The 19444-nt window shown below is 37.3% G+C and overlaps 1 protein-coding gene across 1 annotated transcript; it reads left to right on the forward strand.

Moving 5' to 3' along the window:
• Positions 1–7: 7 nt before the first annotated feature.
• Positions 8–17733, forward strand: Esco2 (establishment of sister chromatid cohesion N-acetyltransferase 2; the record flags this gene model as incomplete). Its single annotated transcript, XM_004630691.1, has 10 exons — positions 8–278; positions 3151–3246; positions 3828–3830; positions 5128–5185; positions 5946–6072; positions 7515–7646; positions 10448–10537; positions 11270–11413; positions 14621–14796; positions 17601–17733. Coding segments are annotated over 10 exons (1230 nt in total), but the record flags the coding sequence as incomplete, so codon positions are not given.
• Positions 17734–19444: the final 1711 nt, after the last annotated feature.

Here is a 19444-nt window from a genome sequence, read left to right on the forward strand (position 1 = left end):
GGTCTTAAGCCAAAAAATAAAACCACAAACTACACTTCAGGGTGGAGCAGCATTTTTTGTTAGTCGAAAAAAACTCTCTCTTAGAAAATTTTCTCTGGAAAATAAGCCATCAATGAGTCTCAACCAAAAGAATAAACCAGAAGTGATTGAAGACTGTGATGCAGAGGCTGTATGTGAAAGAAAAACTTTCATCAAAGAACAAGTGTCCAAGTGCCTGGTACTAGAAAAAAAATTGAATATTGAGGTGAGTGCAAGAAGTAAAAATGAAAAGAAATTAAGAAACAAAGAAAGCCAAATATATCATTGTAAACACAGCTAGCAGCTATTTAACAAAATTTCAGTATAGATATTATATGTAATATAGCTGGACAGAATTTGATTTTTTTGTGTTTGTGGTGCTGGGGACTGAACCCAGGGCCTTGTGCATGCAGATAAAAGCTACTCCTGAGTCACATCCCCAGCCCCCCAAATTTTATCTTTACAATTTGTTTTGCTTTTTTATTATTTTTTTTTTTTTATTTTTTGGTGGAACTGGGGATTGAACTCAGGCCTTGTACTTGCCAGGCAAGCGCTTATTCTACTGAGCCATCTCCCTGACCTCGCTTTTTTTAAAAATAGGTTCACTGTATAGTTCAGGCTCGCCTTGAAATGATTATGTATCCAAGGCTAGCATTGAATTTACAATAATCTTCCTGACCCAGCATCTTCTGAGTGCTGGAATTATAACTTTATGCCAGTGTGCCTGGCTTGATCTATACATTTTGTATTTAGTACAGGGTCTCACTAGGCAGCTTGGACTTGGAGTGATTCTCCTGTTTTCAGCCTCCCTAACACTGGGATTACAGGTGTGCGCCATCACACTTGGACTCAGTCTGGCTCAATGCATCCTGAGGCAGGGCTGGTGCAGCAGGCATGTGGTACCCAGGATTGAAGCCTGGTCCTTGGACTTGCCTAAGCAGGTGCTTAGCCAGATTGAGCTATATGTTTTGAAAAGCTGCTCTTATATGATCGATAGTGTAAAGAATTTAGAGGTGGGGCAGAAAGATAATAGATTTTTTTCCCTTTATTTGTGGCTTCCAGCAGTATTTTTCTAAAGGATAAACCTATTTAATTTGTTTTAGCTCATTGTTTAATGTAGATTATTCTAGAAATTTTAGTGAGGACAGCAGGTGCATATATATAAAAGAAATTACAACTCCACTATCTGGACATGATTACTGTTTATCATCACAGTCATTATTTTGTGCTTCCAGTTGATCTTTCTCATATCAACACAGTACTGTCTATTTTTTTTGGCGGGGGAGTGGTACCAGGAATCGAACTCAGGACCTTGCGTTTGCCAGGCAAGCACTTCACTGAGATATTTCTCCAGCCCCCGGTGCCATGTGTAATTTAAATTTTTCTACTGGTCACATATGAAAAGATAATTTTATTTTATTTTTTTTTTGCGGAACCGGGGATTGAACTCAGGCCCTTGCTCTTGCCAGGCAAGCGCTTATTCTACTGAGCCGTTTCCCCGGCCCCTAAAAAAAAAAATTAACCAATGTATATAAAAGGTTATTTTAATGTAATCAATATTAAAGCTATTAATGAAATATCTTATATTCTTTCCAAAGTTCTTAAAATCCATGTTTATTTTACATCAAACTCTCAATTCACAGTAGCCACATTTCAGGTTCTCATCAGTTATATGTGGCTTGTGGCTGCCCTAGCAAATTATTTAAGTCTAGACTTTTTATTTATTGGCTTCTTGTCTGCAATCATTTTTTTCCTTCAGGTAGCTAATGACTGTTGACAGTTGACGCGTTAGGCCTTCAGAAAGGGAATCTCCCAGGTCAGAGTTTCTGTGTCTGCAGTATCATAGACTCATTGCAACCCTTACAACTAGAGAAACAATAGGCCTGAAATACAATACCCTGTTGCATTTATTAGACTCCTGTATGAGGTAATTCAAGCTTGACAGTCATCTCCATCCTAACTCTTCTGCTTTCTCTCAAATTCAGCCCCAACTTATAACTCTTGTAACCTCCTAAATGGCAAATTCAGTGGCAAAGATAAAATTGGTGGACAGTAGATCAAATCCAGCTCATGCCGTGTTTTGCTTGTGTTACAAAATTAAATATTTTGAGCCAAAATTTTTTAAAATCCCAAGAAAACATGTCTGGTGTCACTGGACGTTTTTACATCTTAAAGTTTCACAACTAGGCTGTGTCATCTTAAGATTTTGTTAAATAGCCACTGTTAGGGTTCATCTTTGCTTTCTAGTTAAAGATGATCTGAAAGGGTAGAAGGAGCCCCTTTCCCCACTTCATGGGGCCCTGAAAATGGCTAAGATACAGTCTTCAGTAGGAGTTATGCTTTAATCTGTTTTTTCCTTTTCCCATGATATCTAATCTCTCTCACCTAAATAGTAGTATTAGTAAAATTTGTCAGGGTTTCTTCTGCTTTTTCTACTGCTTCCTATTTATTTTTGTATTTTAGGGGAGGGTCTGCAGGGTGTTAGGGTCTCACTACTAGATCATACTCATAGTGATCCACCTATTTACAGCCTCCCAAGAGCTGGGATTCCAAGCTTGTGCCACTACACCCAGTCTCAATTGCTGTCTCAGCACATGCTGGGGGCGGGGCCTGCATGGCAAGCCCCCCAGCCTGCTTGCAGGCACTTTAATCCGCTGAGCTATTTGCCTGGCCCTCTGCTCCTTCCTTTTAAAAGCAAGGAAAAAAAAGCCGGTTCCAAGTCGGTGACTACTGGGGAGATTTGCCCATTTTTATTCATTTATGTTCATTGTTTTATGGAAGGGACAATCTGTAATCTTTTTCAGCCATCTTTATCTGGAAGATACATTTTTGTGGGTTTTTTTTTTTTTTTTTTTTCTTTTGCGGAACCAGGGATTGAACTCAGACCCTTGTGCTTGCCAGGGAAGTGCTTATTCTACTGAGCCATCTCCCCAGCCCCAAAAATATGTACTTTGGCTTTTAGAAGGTGATATATATTTAATAAGCTGAGGAAATTTTCTGAGGATTTAAAAATCAGTATAGAATATAATTCATAGTGAACTATTTTTTGCTTTAAAAACAGATCTTTTGGGGTTCATTCACTAAATAGAAAACAACTAAGAATTCTTAGCACCTTTACTTTTTACTTTCCTTTTCAGGATTCATCAGGTGCAGTAGTTTCTTCAAAGGAATATACACTTGATAAAAATAAGCACCTGCCTTCAGATGATTCACTTGGTGAGAACAAAAGTAAGAAAATTTCTTAAGATTAGCTACTTGTTTTTTTTTTTTTTTTTTTGAGGAACCGGGAATTGAATTAAGGCCCTTGCACTTGCCAGGGAAGCGCTTATTCCACTGAGCCGTCTCCCCAGCTCCAAGATTAGCTACTTGTAATAATGCTTCATTACATGTGTCAGTGTAAAATTCACATATAGTAATTTCCAAGTGTTTAAAATTTTTGGGGGCCTGCCCCTTAGCTAAGTTCTTTAAGTGGCTGCTTCAACAAAGCAGTCAGGCTCAGGTTGCTGTGGTTCGATCCCCACAACTCAAGCCAGCCAAACCTCTGAAGGCATTCGGAACCCCCCCCCCCAAAAAAAAAAATCCTTCTGCCATTTAGGACCAGGGAGATGGCTCAGTAGAATAAGCACTTGTCTGGCAAGTGCAAGGGCCAGAGTTCAATCCCCAGTTCCAGAAAAAAAAAATTAAGTAATGTGATTATGAAGTTATCTTTGTGTGTATTTCTGTGGCACTATTTTCTCTGTTAAAGCAGTGTGGAGTACATGTTAAGAAGCAGAAGACAAGGAGATTTTAGATTAAAACTGGACAAAAAGCCAGTATTACTTACTTGACTATGGCTTTTGCCAAATTACTTAAGCCTTCTACAATTGGATGTTCTCATTATAAAATCATAATCCTTTTATCCAAAATATAAGAGGGAGTAAAAAATTTGTGTTATAGGTCAAAACTCAAATATAGCCAGGTGTGGTGGTGCACACCTATAATCCCAGCACTTGAGGGGCTGAGATAAGATAGCTTCAGGTTCATTGTCAACCTGGGCTGCAAAGTGAGTTCAAGGCCAGCCTGAATTGCATGGTGAAATGCTCAAAAAGACCAAAAAAAGAAAAAGCCCAGGTATGAGCAGAACTTGCTAAGCAGTGATACTGAAGTCAGGCCCCAGAAACCCTTAAATTTATTTATTTGTTTTTGTTTTTGGTACTGGGGATCAAACTCAGAACCTTGCTCTTGCCAGACAGGTGTTATGAACCCTTAAATTTAGTCTAGGTCTGCTGATGCTTATCTTTTTGTTTTTTGAGCACTTTTTATTTCCTGTCATGATGAGATGCTATAGGCTTACCTTGAATTTTCCCTGCACCAGCATTAGAACCAGCAAGTTCTCCACAGAATGCTGGTTGCTTTTATTGAACAATGGTACAGTATTTAGAAACTCAAGATCTGGACTCTGCGCATGCTTGTTGTTGCTGACATATTGTTGCTTTTAGACCCTCTTAGCAGAGCAAGAAAATATATTTGCGTATAATACATAACTAATTATTTCTGTACATAATGGCATGAGTTCATATTGATGTCTTCAGTAATTCACTACTATAGTGTTTATTGTGTTTTATACTTTACATTTTGATCTGTGATCCATTTTCAGTTCTTTTTGTTAGGCAGCTCAGCTTGCCCTGGTGGTGGGGCTGGCGTATCATATCATGTGATGCCGGGGATCAAACCATGTCCCTTGCACTTGTCTCAGCAGGTACTTTAGACCACTGTGCTATCTCACTGACCCCTTTAGTTACTTTTGTATATAAGATACATATGTATATAATTCTCTACATGTGGGCATCCAGTTATGCCAGCACCTTGTTGAAGATTATCCTTTTTCTATTGAAATATCTTTGCCTCTTTGTCAAGAATCAATTGAATGCATTGGTGTGTGTCTATTTCTGGTCTATTTTCTTCCATTTGTTTCTTACTCCTTTGGCTAATACACATTGTATTGATTGTGGTTAAGCTTTGAAGTTAAGTAATAAGAATATGAATTGTCTTATTAACCCTTAAAATATTATGATTTAAAATTTTGATTTGTTTGGTAATTTGAATTACTGTTGTTTTTTCACCCACCAGTTTCTCCTGAGTCCCTTGTCTATCCCATCTTCAGTGTGTCTTCATGTAATACAAAAAGGTAGGAATTATTCTTGCTTTAATGTCCAAATCTGGAGACCATTTTTTTCAACACTGAGGAGAATAGGATAATATTGAGAATAGATGAAATCCATACTTCTCACAGAAATGTCATAAGGATTTAAGGTTGAGAGATGGAAAAGATCTCAGCAAGGTTGGGGTAAAAACTGGGATCAACTAGAGAATGCATGCCCTGTTTGGGGCACTATTGCCCCCTTTGGAAGTGCTATTCTGTTTTGCTTTAACTAAGACATGTTTTTAAAAGAATAGAGGTCTTGTGATCTGTTAGTGTCTCTTATAATATCAGAAGTACACATTTTTAAGTGAATTCTCTAGATTTAAAAATATTGGTAGCTATTTTAAAATTTATTTAAAATTTTAAATAATGTGTGGGCCAATGAAAATGTATCTGTAAGTGGGATTTGGTTTGAGAGCTTCCAGTTTGTAACCTTGTAATCAAATCCTGACATTTTTTTGAATGCAGATTGCCTCAACTATATCTATCCAACTAAAGTTTCTCTCTTCCCTCCCTCCCCCTGCCCTCTCTCCCTCTCCCTTCCTTCCTTCCTTTCTTCTTCCTTTTTCTTGTCTTTTCCCTCCTTCTTTCCTTAAAAAATTCACTGGAGTTGGAGAAGACCAGGATTTGAGTCTTAACGTTGCCATTCACTAGTTGCATTCTCTTGAGTAAATGCCTGATCCCTCTCTGAGTGGGCCTCTGTTTTTTCATTGTTATGTAATATTTATCAACTTCATACTTCAAGGTCTCCAGCTGAAGAACAGTCTTCTGTGGGGCCTATCACATGTATTAACTTCTCAAAACAGAACAATACACAGAAAATTGTGAACACCAGAGATACAAATAAAGAAACGAAGGACCAGCTCGTCATTGTGAGTTAATTCAAAACCAAGCTTCTCCTATACATGACTTTCCCATGTAGAATCTGAAGCCCAACATTTGCCTCTGCAAAGCTAACATGGAGTATAAATGCTCTGAACTTTGTGGATGCCAGTTTGCTGTAGTGGCAGCAGTAGTAGGAAACTAGTCAGTAGACTTAAACTGATAGCTCAGCACTGGTGTTTAGGTAGAACCCTGAATGGATTATTTCCAAGAAAGATAAATTTATATTGGTCAGCAAAAGATTTAGTGGAAATAGCTATATTCAAAGAGACCTAGGTTTGGCAAACAATGGCATGGGGGAAATCCAGTTGTAGCCTATGAGCTATAAATAGTTGTTAACATTTTTAAAGATAGCCCAAAAAGCTTAAAATACTTCTGGTTTTTTTTACAGAAAAATTTGCCATCCCCTGTGTGGCACTTTCAGTGGCATTAAACAATATATTCTGAGAATGGAAGTTGTTATTTGTGACATTGGATGCTCCTAACTTCCCTAAATTGCTTTTTTTTTTGAGACAGGGTCTCACTGTATAATGCAGGCTGGCCTTGAACTCTTTATTAGCCCTGGCTTGCCTGGATTTCACAGTGATCCTCCTGCCTCAGTCTCCCAAGTGCTAGGATTATAGGTGTGTACTAACATGCCCAGTCTCTGTGCTGTTCTTGAACTTTTATATTGTGTATTTATTTTTTAACTCTTGGCAAAGAATCTTAATTTTTTTTTTAAGTATATGTGCATGAAGTGAGCACTGGTTTTTGTTTTTGTTTTTTTTGAGACAGGGTCTCACTAGACGTTGGGGCTGGCCCTGTGCTTAGTTTGTGTAGCTTCTAGGCTGCTCTTGATCTCACAGTGATCCTCCTGTCTCAGCATCCTGAGCTGGGATCACAGGTGTGTGCCACCGTGCCCAGGGTCCTTGGGTGAGATGGCATGCAGGTCCAGGGTGCAAAATCAGGGATTAAACTCAGGACCTGTATTTGCCAGGTAGGTGTTTCTGCCTCTGAACTATATTCCCAGCCTTTTTTTTTTTTTTTTTGAGACAGGGTCTTGCACTTTTTATTTTTAATTTTTATTGAGACAGGGTTTCACCATACAGTTTAGGCCTTGAACTCACTTCGTAGCCCAGGCTGGTCTCAAATTGGAAACAATCCTGCCTCAGCCTCCTGAGTGCTGGGATTACAGGCATGGACAACCATGCCTGTCCAGTTTATCTTACTATAATTATCAGTCTAATAAGAAACCTTTTTTTTAAACACAGCTTTGAAAAGGAAAATTCTGTTACGTCATTAGTTTATTGCATGTATAAGTCTGTTCTCATTCCATTTTGCTTTGGGAGGGGATGTAGTAAGCAGATGCTTATTTAGTGTTTTGTACATGAATTTAATTTATAGCTATTTGTAGAAATATGTACATGGATTTTTCTTCCCTCTTCAATTATAGGATGCAGGTCAGAAATATTTTGGGGCTACTATGTGTAAATCTTGTGGTATGATCTATTCTGCTTCTAATCCTGAAGATGAAATGCAACATGCCCAGTATCATCACAGATTTCTGGAGGGAATCAAATACACAGTAAGTCAAAAATAGTCTTTCAGTTTTCTAAAAATAAAATGCCTTAAAAGACATTTATTTCCATTAAATATCAAAAGATTAGCCAGGTGTGGTGGCACGCACTTGGAATCCCAATGCTTAGGAGGCTGAGGCAGGAGGCTCACTTCAAGTTTGAAGCTAGTCTGAACTTCAAAATGAATTCAAGGCCACCCTGAACTGCACAGTGAAACCCTATTTCAGAAAGAAAAAAAAAATTGACAGATCTAATTATCCATAAATATTTCATTGTCTACAGTTTTTTTGTGCTTAAAATTAAGGTTTTTGTTATTGTTTTGCCGCTCTGGGAATTAAATTCCCTCATATGTACTCGGCAAGTGCTCTACACTAAACTATGGTAGAAGGTTTTTTTTTTGGGGGGGGGGAGGCTGGAAATGCCTTTATGGCATTCCTGGTTTGCAGTGACTGTCTGGGTTGGAACCGCAGAAGCTTAAGCTTGAGGGCTTTGTTTAAGCAGGCACTTAAACAACTGAGCTACTGGGCAGGTCCCCAAAGAAACACGTTGGAAACTTGCCCTTTTTCTTCTTTTTTGCGGAACCGGGGATTGAACTCAGGCCCTTGCGCTTGCCAGGGAAGCCTATATTCCACTGAGCCATCTCCCTGGCCCCTCTGCCACTAAACTATATCCCTAGCTCAAAGGTTAGCATTTAATAATACTGAAAATTTATGAACCTAGTATGAGAGAAGTGTTGGCCTAAGTGGAGTACTCAGGTACCCTACATCCCAGTCCCTAGCATTCTCAGTAGAGTTCAACAAATGAGACGCAAAACTCAGACCTAGTGGAGCATGGTGGCGCAGGCCAGTCCCAGCACTGCAGAGACTGAGGCTCCAGGCCAACTGGAACTACACAGTAAGACGCTGTCTCAAAAAGACCCAAAGGATAAAAAGAAAGCCACCTAAAGTCCTCACACTAGATGAGAGCCCATCCTTCCTACAACTTCTTTGGGGATAACTTTAAAACAGCCTCTCTACAACTTCTCCAGACCCCTTCCGCTCTTTTTGGGGCACCAGTTTAGTCCCCACATCTGCCATTGGCCTTACCTTTAGGATTATACCTTCTGCTCATATACATCCTTTCATTTATATTACTGTCATTTATGCCTTCACTATAGTTTCTAGCCTGTTTTATTAAAGCTTCTTTTCTGGGATTCCACAATGCTCTTAGAATACTTCTTAAAACAGGGTCAGTATGATCCTACATACTTTAAGACAGAAAGTTCCCACCAGCAATTAGGTGCTGCTAAATCTGGCCTCAGCCTTTCAACTATATGACAGAAAATGTGTATGTATGTGTTGTATAATTCCCACTATAATGTGCTTTCCACATATCAGCAAGAGAATTCTTTTCTAACATAGAAATAAAATTTTGTCATGTTCTGCTTCGGGTTTAACAGTCCTATTGCACTAAGAATAAATGTCCTTACTGTGGTCACTAGTGTGCTTCATCTGTTGACCCCTGCCCTTCTTGATGTGTGGCATACTGTCCCTTGAGGTTTAAGCTCCTGCCTTTAGAACAAAGTAAATTCTTTTGATGGGGTGTGATTATTGTCTATATTGGTTTGCTTTTTTTAATTAATGGGGAATCTGCTAGGTGTTTAGTCCTTACTTATTTCACAAATAATTTCTATGTGACAAATATTTCTCCTTGTTCTGTTATTTAAGATTTAAGCTTACTTATATTTTGATACATTAATAATTTATCATGCTTCACCATTTACAGGGTATAGAAGTATATCCAGTGAAAGCTACTTTCTTTCCCTTCCAGTTCTCCTCTCTGTAGGAAGCCAACAATAACAGTTTCATCTGTATCTGTATATTTTTCTATATTTACAAAGAAAGCCATTACTTGATTTTTAACCTTTTTATATTATATGCTACCACACAAAAATTTAAAAATTTTTAGTTAATTTGTGACCTCTGAGTTTAAGTCAAGAATATCATTCTCAATAAGCAGTTATTTCTTTTCTTTTTTTTTTCCTTTGTCTTTTTGAGACAGGGTCTCAGTATGCAGTTTAGGTTTGCCTTGAGCTCACTTTGTAGTCCAGGCTGATCTCGAACTTGCAACGATACTCCTGCCTCAATCTCCTGATTGCTAGGATTACAGATATGCACCCCCACGCTTGGCCTTCTTCCTTTATTTTCTTAACATGTTTTGTAGATATAGATTTTATATTTAGATCTTTAATCCTTTAGGAATCTTTTTGAGGCATGTTATTTCCCAGGAGAGGTATATCTATTTTTTTTAAAGGTTTTCCAAGTATCCCAGCATTCCTGTTCAATTGGCTCATGTTCTCCATTGATTGTCAGTGCCTCACATAATGTCTGCTACACTCCCACATAGGGATGGTTTCTGCTGTACCGTTAGTCTGTTTCTGGGTTTTTGGGATCCTCTTGTCATTCTGCTGTGCAACTTGGATTACAAGTGTGTGCCACTATACTGGGCCTCAGGCTTTTTTATTAAAGCTTCCCTAGAACTCAGCCTCTTGCCAACTCTGAGTAATTCAGTATTTTTTTCTCTGAGATCTGATGGAGGGCTGTTATTTGACTTTGCTTTGTTTATGTCTGTGTGTGTGTGTGTGTGTATGTTTTCCATATGATGTCAGCCCCTTGAAGGCATTTTTTGTTTTACCATATTTTAATTGGGCTTTGTTTTCTTATATCATTGTTTGATCTTTGTCCTCCCCAGGCCAAATTATGTTACGAGTTTTTTAGTTTGTTTTCTCTTTGCAAATGAAGTATCTTTTTTTTTTTTTTTCCTTTGGCAGGGCTGGAAAAGAGAACGAGTGGTAGCAGAGTTTTGGGATGGAAAGATCCTGCTGGTCCTGCCACGTGATCCAAGTTACGCTATCAGAAAGGTGTGGAACATTATCTTTTTAACCTTTATTCTTCCATTACCCCCAAGAAATCAACCTGTGCTTGAGTATAAACCATTTTGCTAATAGGCAAGACATTTTGATGCATGGTCAAGGAAGACTTCTATGACAGTTCATATGAGACCAAACTTAGAATCCCAAGAAAAAGGAGTCTTTTAGAAAATAGGGAAAACCGCCTATCTTCTACCTTTATGTTGCACGTGTAAAAGCGAAAAACTGAACTTTTCAGCTAGGTATTGTAGCACACTACTGTAATCCTAGCACTCAGGCTGAGGTAGGAGGATTACCATAAGTTTGAGGCCAGCCTGGGCTACATTGTGAGACCCTGTCTCCAAAAAATGATCTTTTCAGTGTTGAGAAAGTAATGCCCCCCATTAAGTCCATTTCTTATGTTGATGTTGCCTATATTTCTTGGGTTGGATATTTAGCCAACATGAGTAAATAAAGCTAAAATGAATGTTTTAGGACTTCTACTGCTTATCTTACCTGAGAAGACCTGGACTCTGCTACAAGTACCCTGTAAAATAGGTTCCTCTAGCCCTGTTTCTGAAATACCAATGCATCAATAGTGAAATAATTTTGAGGATGCAAAATTTTGGAAAGAGAGATAAAGATGGCTAAAGTAATAGTAATCATACATTTTAAATGTACATATATGTTATTTGTATAGAGCTTTTTAAAACAAATTCACCTTTTGTTTTTTAACATCATTAGGTAACAGATGTCCAGGAGCTTGTTGATTATGAACTGGGCTTCCAACAAGTTGTTCCCAAATGTCCAGAAAAAACCAAAACTTTTCTCTTTGTTTCTGATGATAAGAGAGTAGTTGGCTGTTTAATTGCAGAGCCAATCAAACAGGTATGTTATATGTTGCTTAAATTATTAGCATAATTTTGTGAGCAAAGTAAAGTAGTTGGACTAAGTCACAAACATTTAAAACTGGTATTAATAACTTTGTTCCATTAAAGTCTCTGTGCGGGTAATGAAGTCATTCATTCATATTATATTTGATATCTTTTATAAACAGGGTATCAGTTGTACATTCATCTCATCATTTCACCTACAGGTAGCCATTTCTATACCTAGAAATATAAAATTTTAGATAAGCAAATCTATAGAGAGTAGCCTAATTTAGATAAATAGTCCCTACTTATCCCTTAATTACAATCTATTTAGGTACTAATTAGCAATGTTCTGATAAACATTGCCTTTGTTATTAAAAGTTAGAAAAGCATCTGATTTGTATCATTAGCAGTAAAATTGCTCACATTAGTTTTTTCTCTCTTAGGACCAGCTTTATTAAGGTGCCATTGACAAGTGAAAATTACATATTACAGTATACAACTTGATTTTTTTTTATTTTTTTCGGTACTGGGGATTGAACTCAGGACCCTGTGCTTGCCAGGCAAGCGCTTAGTCTACTGAGCTATCTCCCCAGGCCCTTGTTTTGATATATGTCTACATTATGAAATTCTCCTATATCAAGCCAGTTAACATGTTCATCAACTCACGTTTTGTGATGAGAATATTTAACCTGTACAGTCTTTTTTTTTTTTTTTTTTTTTTTTTTTGCGCCGAATGCCTTCAAGGCATGACTGGCTGTCTTGTGTTGTGGGGATCGAACCACACCAACCTGAGCCTGACTGCTTTGTTGAAGCAGCCACTTAAAGAACTGAGCTAAGGGGCAGGCCCCCACCTGTACAGTCTTAGCAGTTTTCAAATGTTCATTTATCTAAATTGGTTATGCTATACCATAGAGCTCCAGAACTGATCCCAGGTGAAATGTTTTACATTATTATGAACATTCTCCCATTACTTCCATCCTCTCTCTGCTTCTAAAGTTCCACTTTTTTAGATTCTGCATTTAAGTTACATCATGCAGTATCTTTTAGTATCCTATGTGTTTGTCCATGCTGTCACAAATGACAGGGTTTCATTTTATTTTATGGCTAAGTAATGTTCTGTTGTATACATATACATTACATTTTCTTTCCCCATTCATTCATTAATAAACACTGAGGTCGACTCTATGTCTTGGATATTGTATATAGTGCTGAGTGAACCCAAGAAGGCAGCTAACTCTTAGATTTTTTTTCTTTTATTTCCTTTGAACTTGTACCTGGAAGTGGAGCTGCTGGATCATGTGTGTAGTTCTTTACTTTTTTGAGAGACCTCCATTGTGTTTTCCATCATGGTTCTACTAATCTACATTCCTCAGTGTACTGTATAAATAAGGTTTCCCTTTTCTTCACATCTATGCTAGCATTTGATGTCTCTTGTCTTTTTTATAATAACTGTTCTTACAGGTATTAGGTGCTATTTCACTGTGGCATTAAGTTGTATTTCCCTCATGGTTCTATGGAGTGTTTCTTCATACTCTTACTAGCCATTTGTCTTATTTTAGAAATGTCTAGTTAGGTCCTTGTCCTTTTTTCTAATCAGGTATTTTTTGTCTGTTGTACTTTAATGTTGTATGTCACATTTATTGCTTTGGTATATTGAACTACTACTCTTGTATGTGAGGGATGAGTTCCATTTGATCATAGGGAATGGTCCTTTTAATGTGCTATTAAATTTGAGGTGTTAATATTTTTACATTTTTTGCATCTGGGTTAATCAGGGATACTGGCGTGTAATTTCATTTTTGTCTTTGTCTGGCCTTAGTACCATGTTAATCCTGGCCTTGTAAAATGAGATTGAAAGTAGACCACATATAGTTGGGGCTTGTTTTTTTCATTCTTTCACCCACAGTCTTTTCATCAGCAAATTTTGGTTACTTACATATAAAATAATTAGATCAGGACATTCTGTTAATTATTTGCTGGACCCTTTGTAAATGTTGATAGCAGCTTTATTTGTAGTAGCCACAACCTGGAAACAAATTAACCTTTAGTAAGTGAATGGTTAAACTGTAATATATCCATATGATGAATATTATTTAGCAATTATAGATACTTGTAACAGTATGGATGGATCTCCAGGTATTGTGCTGAGTGAAAAAATTCTCAAATCTCCATGGTCACATGCTTCATGATGATCTATTTATATGACAAGGATAACAAAATCAAAGAGATAGAGAACAGATTCATAGTTGCGAGGCATTATTGGGGCTTGTGGGGAGTGAAATATGACACTAAACGGGTAGCAAGAGGAAGACCTGTGGGGGTACAGTAATTCTGTATATTGATGGTAGTGGTGGCTAAGTGAATACACATTCCCATGATGAAGTGTTGTGGAACTGTACACACACTTGCCAATATTAATTTCTTGGTTTACATATTATAGTAGCGTTAACAAAAGGTGGCAAAAACAGGGTGAAGGATACATGGACCCTCTGTTTTTTCATCTTGTGCATCTACAATTATTTGAAAATACAAAAGTTTGGGTTTTTTTTTTATAAATTTAATATCAAAAAACAGGGTGGCACACCTATATTTCCAATTCTCCTAGTGGCAGAGGGAGGAAGCTTCCAAGTTTGAGCCCAACTTGGGCTAATTTAATGAGATCTCCATCTCAAAATAAAAGCTAAAGAACTGGGGATGTAGCCTAGTGAGAAATCCTAGAACATAACCAGAAGACAGTAATTAGATATGAAATAATTTTCTGGTTATGAGTAAAAATCTTTAGTGTTGAATTAGTTTTTTAGGTTATCATATATACATTGCAAGACGGAAGTAATAGGGGAAGTTTAAGAATTTGATTTTGGGGGCCGGGGAGATGGCTTAGTGGAATAAGCGCTTCCCTGGCAAGCACAAGGGCCTGAGTTCAATCCCTGGTTCCACAAAAATAAAAAATAAAAAAAAAAAAGAATTTGATTTTTTAAGTTTATCATCAAAGATTTCATAAAAGTATGCATTGAACTACAATGGGGTATTTCTGTATTGCTAGTATTTATGAGCATTATATGACTAATTGTGTAAGAATTCAAGATACATTAAAGAATTTTAATACATTTGGTGGTCATATTTTTAATTTTAGATTCTAAGGTTTTATGTAAGGTATTAAAAAAAATGTGAACTCGTGATTTTGTTTTTTACTTACAGTAGCTTCTATATATCATTGCAGGCTTTCCGTGTCCTATCTGAGCCAACTGGCCCAGAATCCTCAGGCTCTAAAGAAAATTCTAGAGCCTGGCAGTGTTCAAATGTACCAGAACACGCAGTCTGTGGGATAAGTAGACTCTGGGTTTTCAAACTGAAGAGAAGAAAGCGCATTGCAAGACGACTGGTTGATACTCTCAGGTAAAAAAACAAAATACGTCTCAATCTTGAACCTTGCATTTTTGGTTTTCCCAGAGCCTCTCTTGATTCATGAACCAAAGATAAGGATGTTGACAGGATGCTTCTCTATAAATGCTGGCCAACTGGGGCTGGTAAGATAGCTCAGCGGGCTAATGCACCTGCTTAGGCAAGCTTAGGCAAGCTCAAGGACCAAGGTTTGATCCCCAGCACCACATGCTGCTAGTCTCACCGCCAGGGCAGGCTGAGCCAGCCATAGAGTCGGGGTGGGCATAGTCACATACTCCTGTAATCTCAGTGCTGGGGAGGCTGAAAAACAGGAGGATCACTCTGAGTCTGACTGTGTAATAAGACCCTGCAACAAGCAAATACATAAAAATTTAAAAAAATTTAAAATGGGGCTGGCCAGATAGCTCAGTGGATTAAAGTGCCTGCTTAGGCCCAAGCAGGGACCTAGGTTCCATCCCTAAGTGCTGTGCCAGCCCTGCTCCCAGGGCACGCTGAGAGGGCAATTGAGACTGGGCATGGTAGCTCGCCTGTAATCCAAGCACTCTGGGGGGCAGAAAGCAGGAAGATCACTATGATTCTGATCTATGTAATGAGACCCTGTGGACCCTGTACTAAATACCTTAAAAAGTAAATGCTGTCCAAGTCTGGATGAGGTTCTGCATTGGTACTGAAAAATGACAGGTATACAACATTCCACACCAGTTTTTTTGTGGTAAAGGCCTAGTTTAACTTGTTACAGAATAGCACTTTTATTAAAATATAAAAATGGATTATCTAGAAAACTGAAATGGTGGCACACCTATAATCTCAGCCACTTGAGGCTGAGGCAGAGGGATCAACAATTAAAGGCCAGCATGAGTAATGGAGCTGTACTTTGTCTGAACGTAAAAGTAAAAGGCTGAAAGGTAATCAGTGCCTCCTGGGTTCAGTCCCCTCCCTATACCAGTGGTAGTAAAACCATGGCATGTGTATCCCGGGAGACCGTTTATATCATTGAGAGCTCTAAACGGTTCATCGTCACTGCCCTCTACCATTAGGGGGAAAAAACAGAATTCAAAACAATAAAAAGAAAGTATTCAGTAGAATAAGTGCTTGCCTGGCAAGTACAAAGGCCACAGTTCAATCCCCGGTTCCGCAAAAAAAGAAAAAAAAAAAAAAGAAAGTATGAGGGCCAGTGAGATAGCTCAGCGGCCTAAGCCGCCTGCCTAGGCAAGTGCAGGGACTGGGGTTCAATCCCCCAGCACCACATGCTGCAACAGCCCCACCCCGGGAGCTCTGAACTGGCCACTGAGACCCTCATGATGGCACACACCTATAATCCTAGCTCTGGAGAGGCTGAAAACAGAAGGATCACTACAAGTCCAAGCTGCAGAGTGAGACCCTGTACCAAATACATAAAAAGAAAAAAGAATATCAGCTGACATGTTACAGCTCTTACCTAGTAGGCATAAGCCCTGGGTTCAATCACTATCAACACTAAAATGATGATGATGATGATGATGATGATGATGATGATGATGATGATGATGATGATGATGATGATGATGATAGAAAATACAAAACCAGACTTTTATACATTTAAACCATAGAAAGTTACATTTCAATTAAGTGTAATTGATAAAAATACAGAAAAGTTAATTTAGTAAGCCTACAGAAGAAAATATTTGCAAATCTTTGATCTGTTAAGGGTTTTAAAAATCCAGCATGTAGAAACAATAGAAAGACAGCCCAATTTAAAAATGGGCAAGGAAGCCAGGCACAGCTTGTAATACCAGCTACTCAAGAGGCTGAAGCAGGAGGATGCCAGCTTTGAAGCCAACCTGGACAATACAGCAGGATCCTGTCTTAAGAAAGAAAAAAACAGCCAAAGGATTTCAGTAGACATTTCAGAGAAGAAATGCACATGGTTGACATAACAGATAAAAGAATATTCAACATCTTTGGTTATCAGAGGAATCACAAACCAAAACCAGTGAGGTAACACTTCACACCCCACCGGGATAAATGTGTATTAAGTAAAGGGGAGATGAAAATTGGTGAGGACATGAAGGAAATTGGAATCCTTATACCTTCCTGGGAGGAAGTTAACCTCAAAGAGGAGATAAAACATTTATTTGAAAGTATCTTTTCTTATATCTGAGTTGAAGATACAGGTAACATAATTTGTGGCTATACTGTATGTGAGGAGCCTTAGACTGAATTCTGTCTGTATACAGATGATGTCTGCTTGATTCTCGATAGCAATACAGTTTTTTTGGTTTTTTTAATGTATTTTAGTACAGGGTCTCACTACACTGATTTGACTAGTAATGAACCTCGTGTTTGCAGCCTCCCAAGCACTAGGATTACAAGAGTGTGCCACTATGCCTTCTCAGTGCGCACCGGGGTCAGGGCCGTGGCACACTGGGGATCGAACCCCGGTGCCTGTGCCTGCCTAGGCAATACAGTATTGTTCCTACTTGTTCTACATAAGCAACCAAGGTTTAGATGGGACTATTTGTACAAACTCAGAATGAGTTAAGTGCAAGTTGTGGCTGAAATACACAAGCCTTGTTTTTGTTTTTTTTTAAATAGCCAATATACTTGTAAAAACAATGAAACCTAACCAGTATTTTGATTTAGATTGTAGTAAGTTTAACAATAAATTTCTGTTCAGTGATGGTAAGTATATTAAATATGTATCTTAAAGTCAATTATTTTTAAATTAAATAGCATTTATGTAATAAAGACTTTGTGTTCATGTTTAATCACAACCTTAAGTTGATTCCATTAAAACATCTTTTCTTTTTTTTTTCTAGGAATTGTTTCATGTTTGGCTGTTTCCTCAGCATAAATGAAATAGCATTTTCTGACCCAACACAAGATGGCAAGTTATTTGCAACCAAGTACTGCAACACCCCTAACTTTCTTGTATATAATTTTAATAGTTAAAATCAATTTCACCTATAAATCAGGTACTAAGTTCAGATAACTCCTTATACAGTATAAACAAATTAATATCAAAATAAAAAATACTAAGATGCACCTCTCCCCATAGTTATGTTCTTTGTGTTTTGGAAAGTCAGGGATAAGTTTGTTCAGGGGAAAAAAATTCTTGGATAATATACTGATTATTACTCTGAGCTTGTAATTATGTAACATACTTGTAGTTGGAAAATTTCTGGTGTCCTATATAAGCACATTAACAAAATAAGCTGGTTTGTACAGAAATGTCACCACTTATCCTTCATAAAGCAGCATCTTTTTAGACCAAGATTCTCTTGCTTCATCAGAAGCAGAGAAGCAAATTTAAATCCAGTTAATTTCTGTGCCCAGTTTTAACAGATAATTTATAAATTCTCTGTACAGAGTTCTCTCTTTACGTGAGTTATCTATAGTAGTTCTCAATAAATATATTTAGAGGCTATTTAGAATTTCGAATTAATAATAAGAAAAGGAATGCATACACATGCCATATCCATTTATGTAGAACAAATGTAATTGTTTTGATCTTTTGAAACCAGCCAAATATATAGCAACTATCAGATTTAATTGAAATACTTACTGCACTATTATCACTAATTTTTATTACATGCAGATATTGGTAATGCTGCTTATATTTAGGTCATTTGTTACTAGTAATTGAGATCATTAACAGAATGCCTACTTGGATTGAATGATTCATTTGTTTTCATATTTGCTTTTTTTTTTTTTTTTTGGCTTATTTAAAATATATTTCACTTGTTTTGAGATGTCTGGCCAAAATCTTTGCAAAATGTATGGTAGCAAACCAAGGTTAATAAGCACATCTCAGCTGATGGACCAGAGAGGATTATGATGGCCTATAAACACTGTATCTAAATGTACAGATATTATAGTGGAGAATTTTTGGATACTTTGAAAATCAAAAGGAGATTCAGATTATTTTGAATTGTTTTTTAAAGTCATTTAAAACTGTTAACCAGCAATAAAATGTTAAGGAATTATTTCCCAAGTTGTCTTGCTGTGTCTGATTTGTTTAGATGTCTTTCTTTGCCTTTATTAACAAATTGTTAGCTTATGAGAATATTAAAATGACTGTAATTATGCAAACATTTTAATGTTTATTTCCTGCACTGCTATTTTAAAAATTCTTTTATTTAAAAAATTTTAACATTATTTTGTTTGGTCAGTGGTTTTGTGATAGTTATTAAAATTCTTACCATTTGTTCTCTAATTCAATTGAATGCTCTTATTTTTAATTGCTATGTAAACAGTAGATGCTTCAGGAAAATTTTTTTGGTAATACAGTGATTGCCAAAAGCAGCAACTTCCCCATAATACTTCCTTGGGAATGGGTATAAACATTCCTTCAGATAAAATACAAAGTTATTCTGCTTTCCTCAAGTATGTCTCAGACAGGTATTGCAGTTATCTATTTTAAATGCACACCACATGCAGCTGATGCTGTGTTGTTTTTTTTTGTTTTGTTTTTTTTTGTGTTTTTGGGTTTTTTTTGCGGAACCAGGGATTGAACAAGCCCTTGCGCTTGCCAGGGAAGCACTTATTCTACTGAGCCATCTCCCTGGCCCCTTGATGCTAGTATTTTGGTGGGGTTTATCTTTTTTTTTTTTTTTTTTTTTTTTTATAAGGTCTTGCTGTGTAGTCCAGTTAGCCTTGAATT

The sequence above is a fragment of the Octodon degus genome, unplaced genomic scaffold (assembly GCF_000260255.1).
Source record: "Octodon degus isolate 3935 unplaced genomic scaffold, OctDeg1.0 scaffold00036, whole genome shotgun sequence".
NCBI lineage: Eukaryota > Metazoa > Chordata > Mammalia > Rodentia > Octodontidae > Octodon > Octodon degus.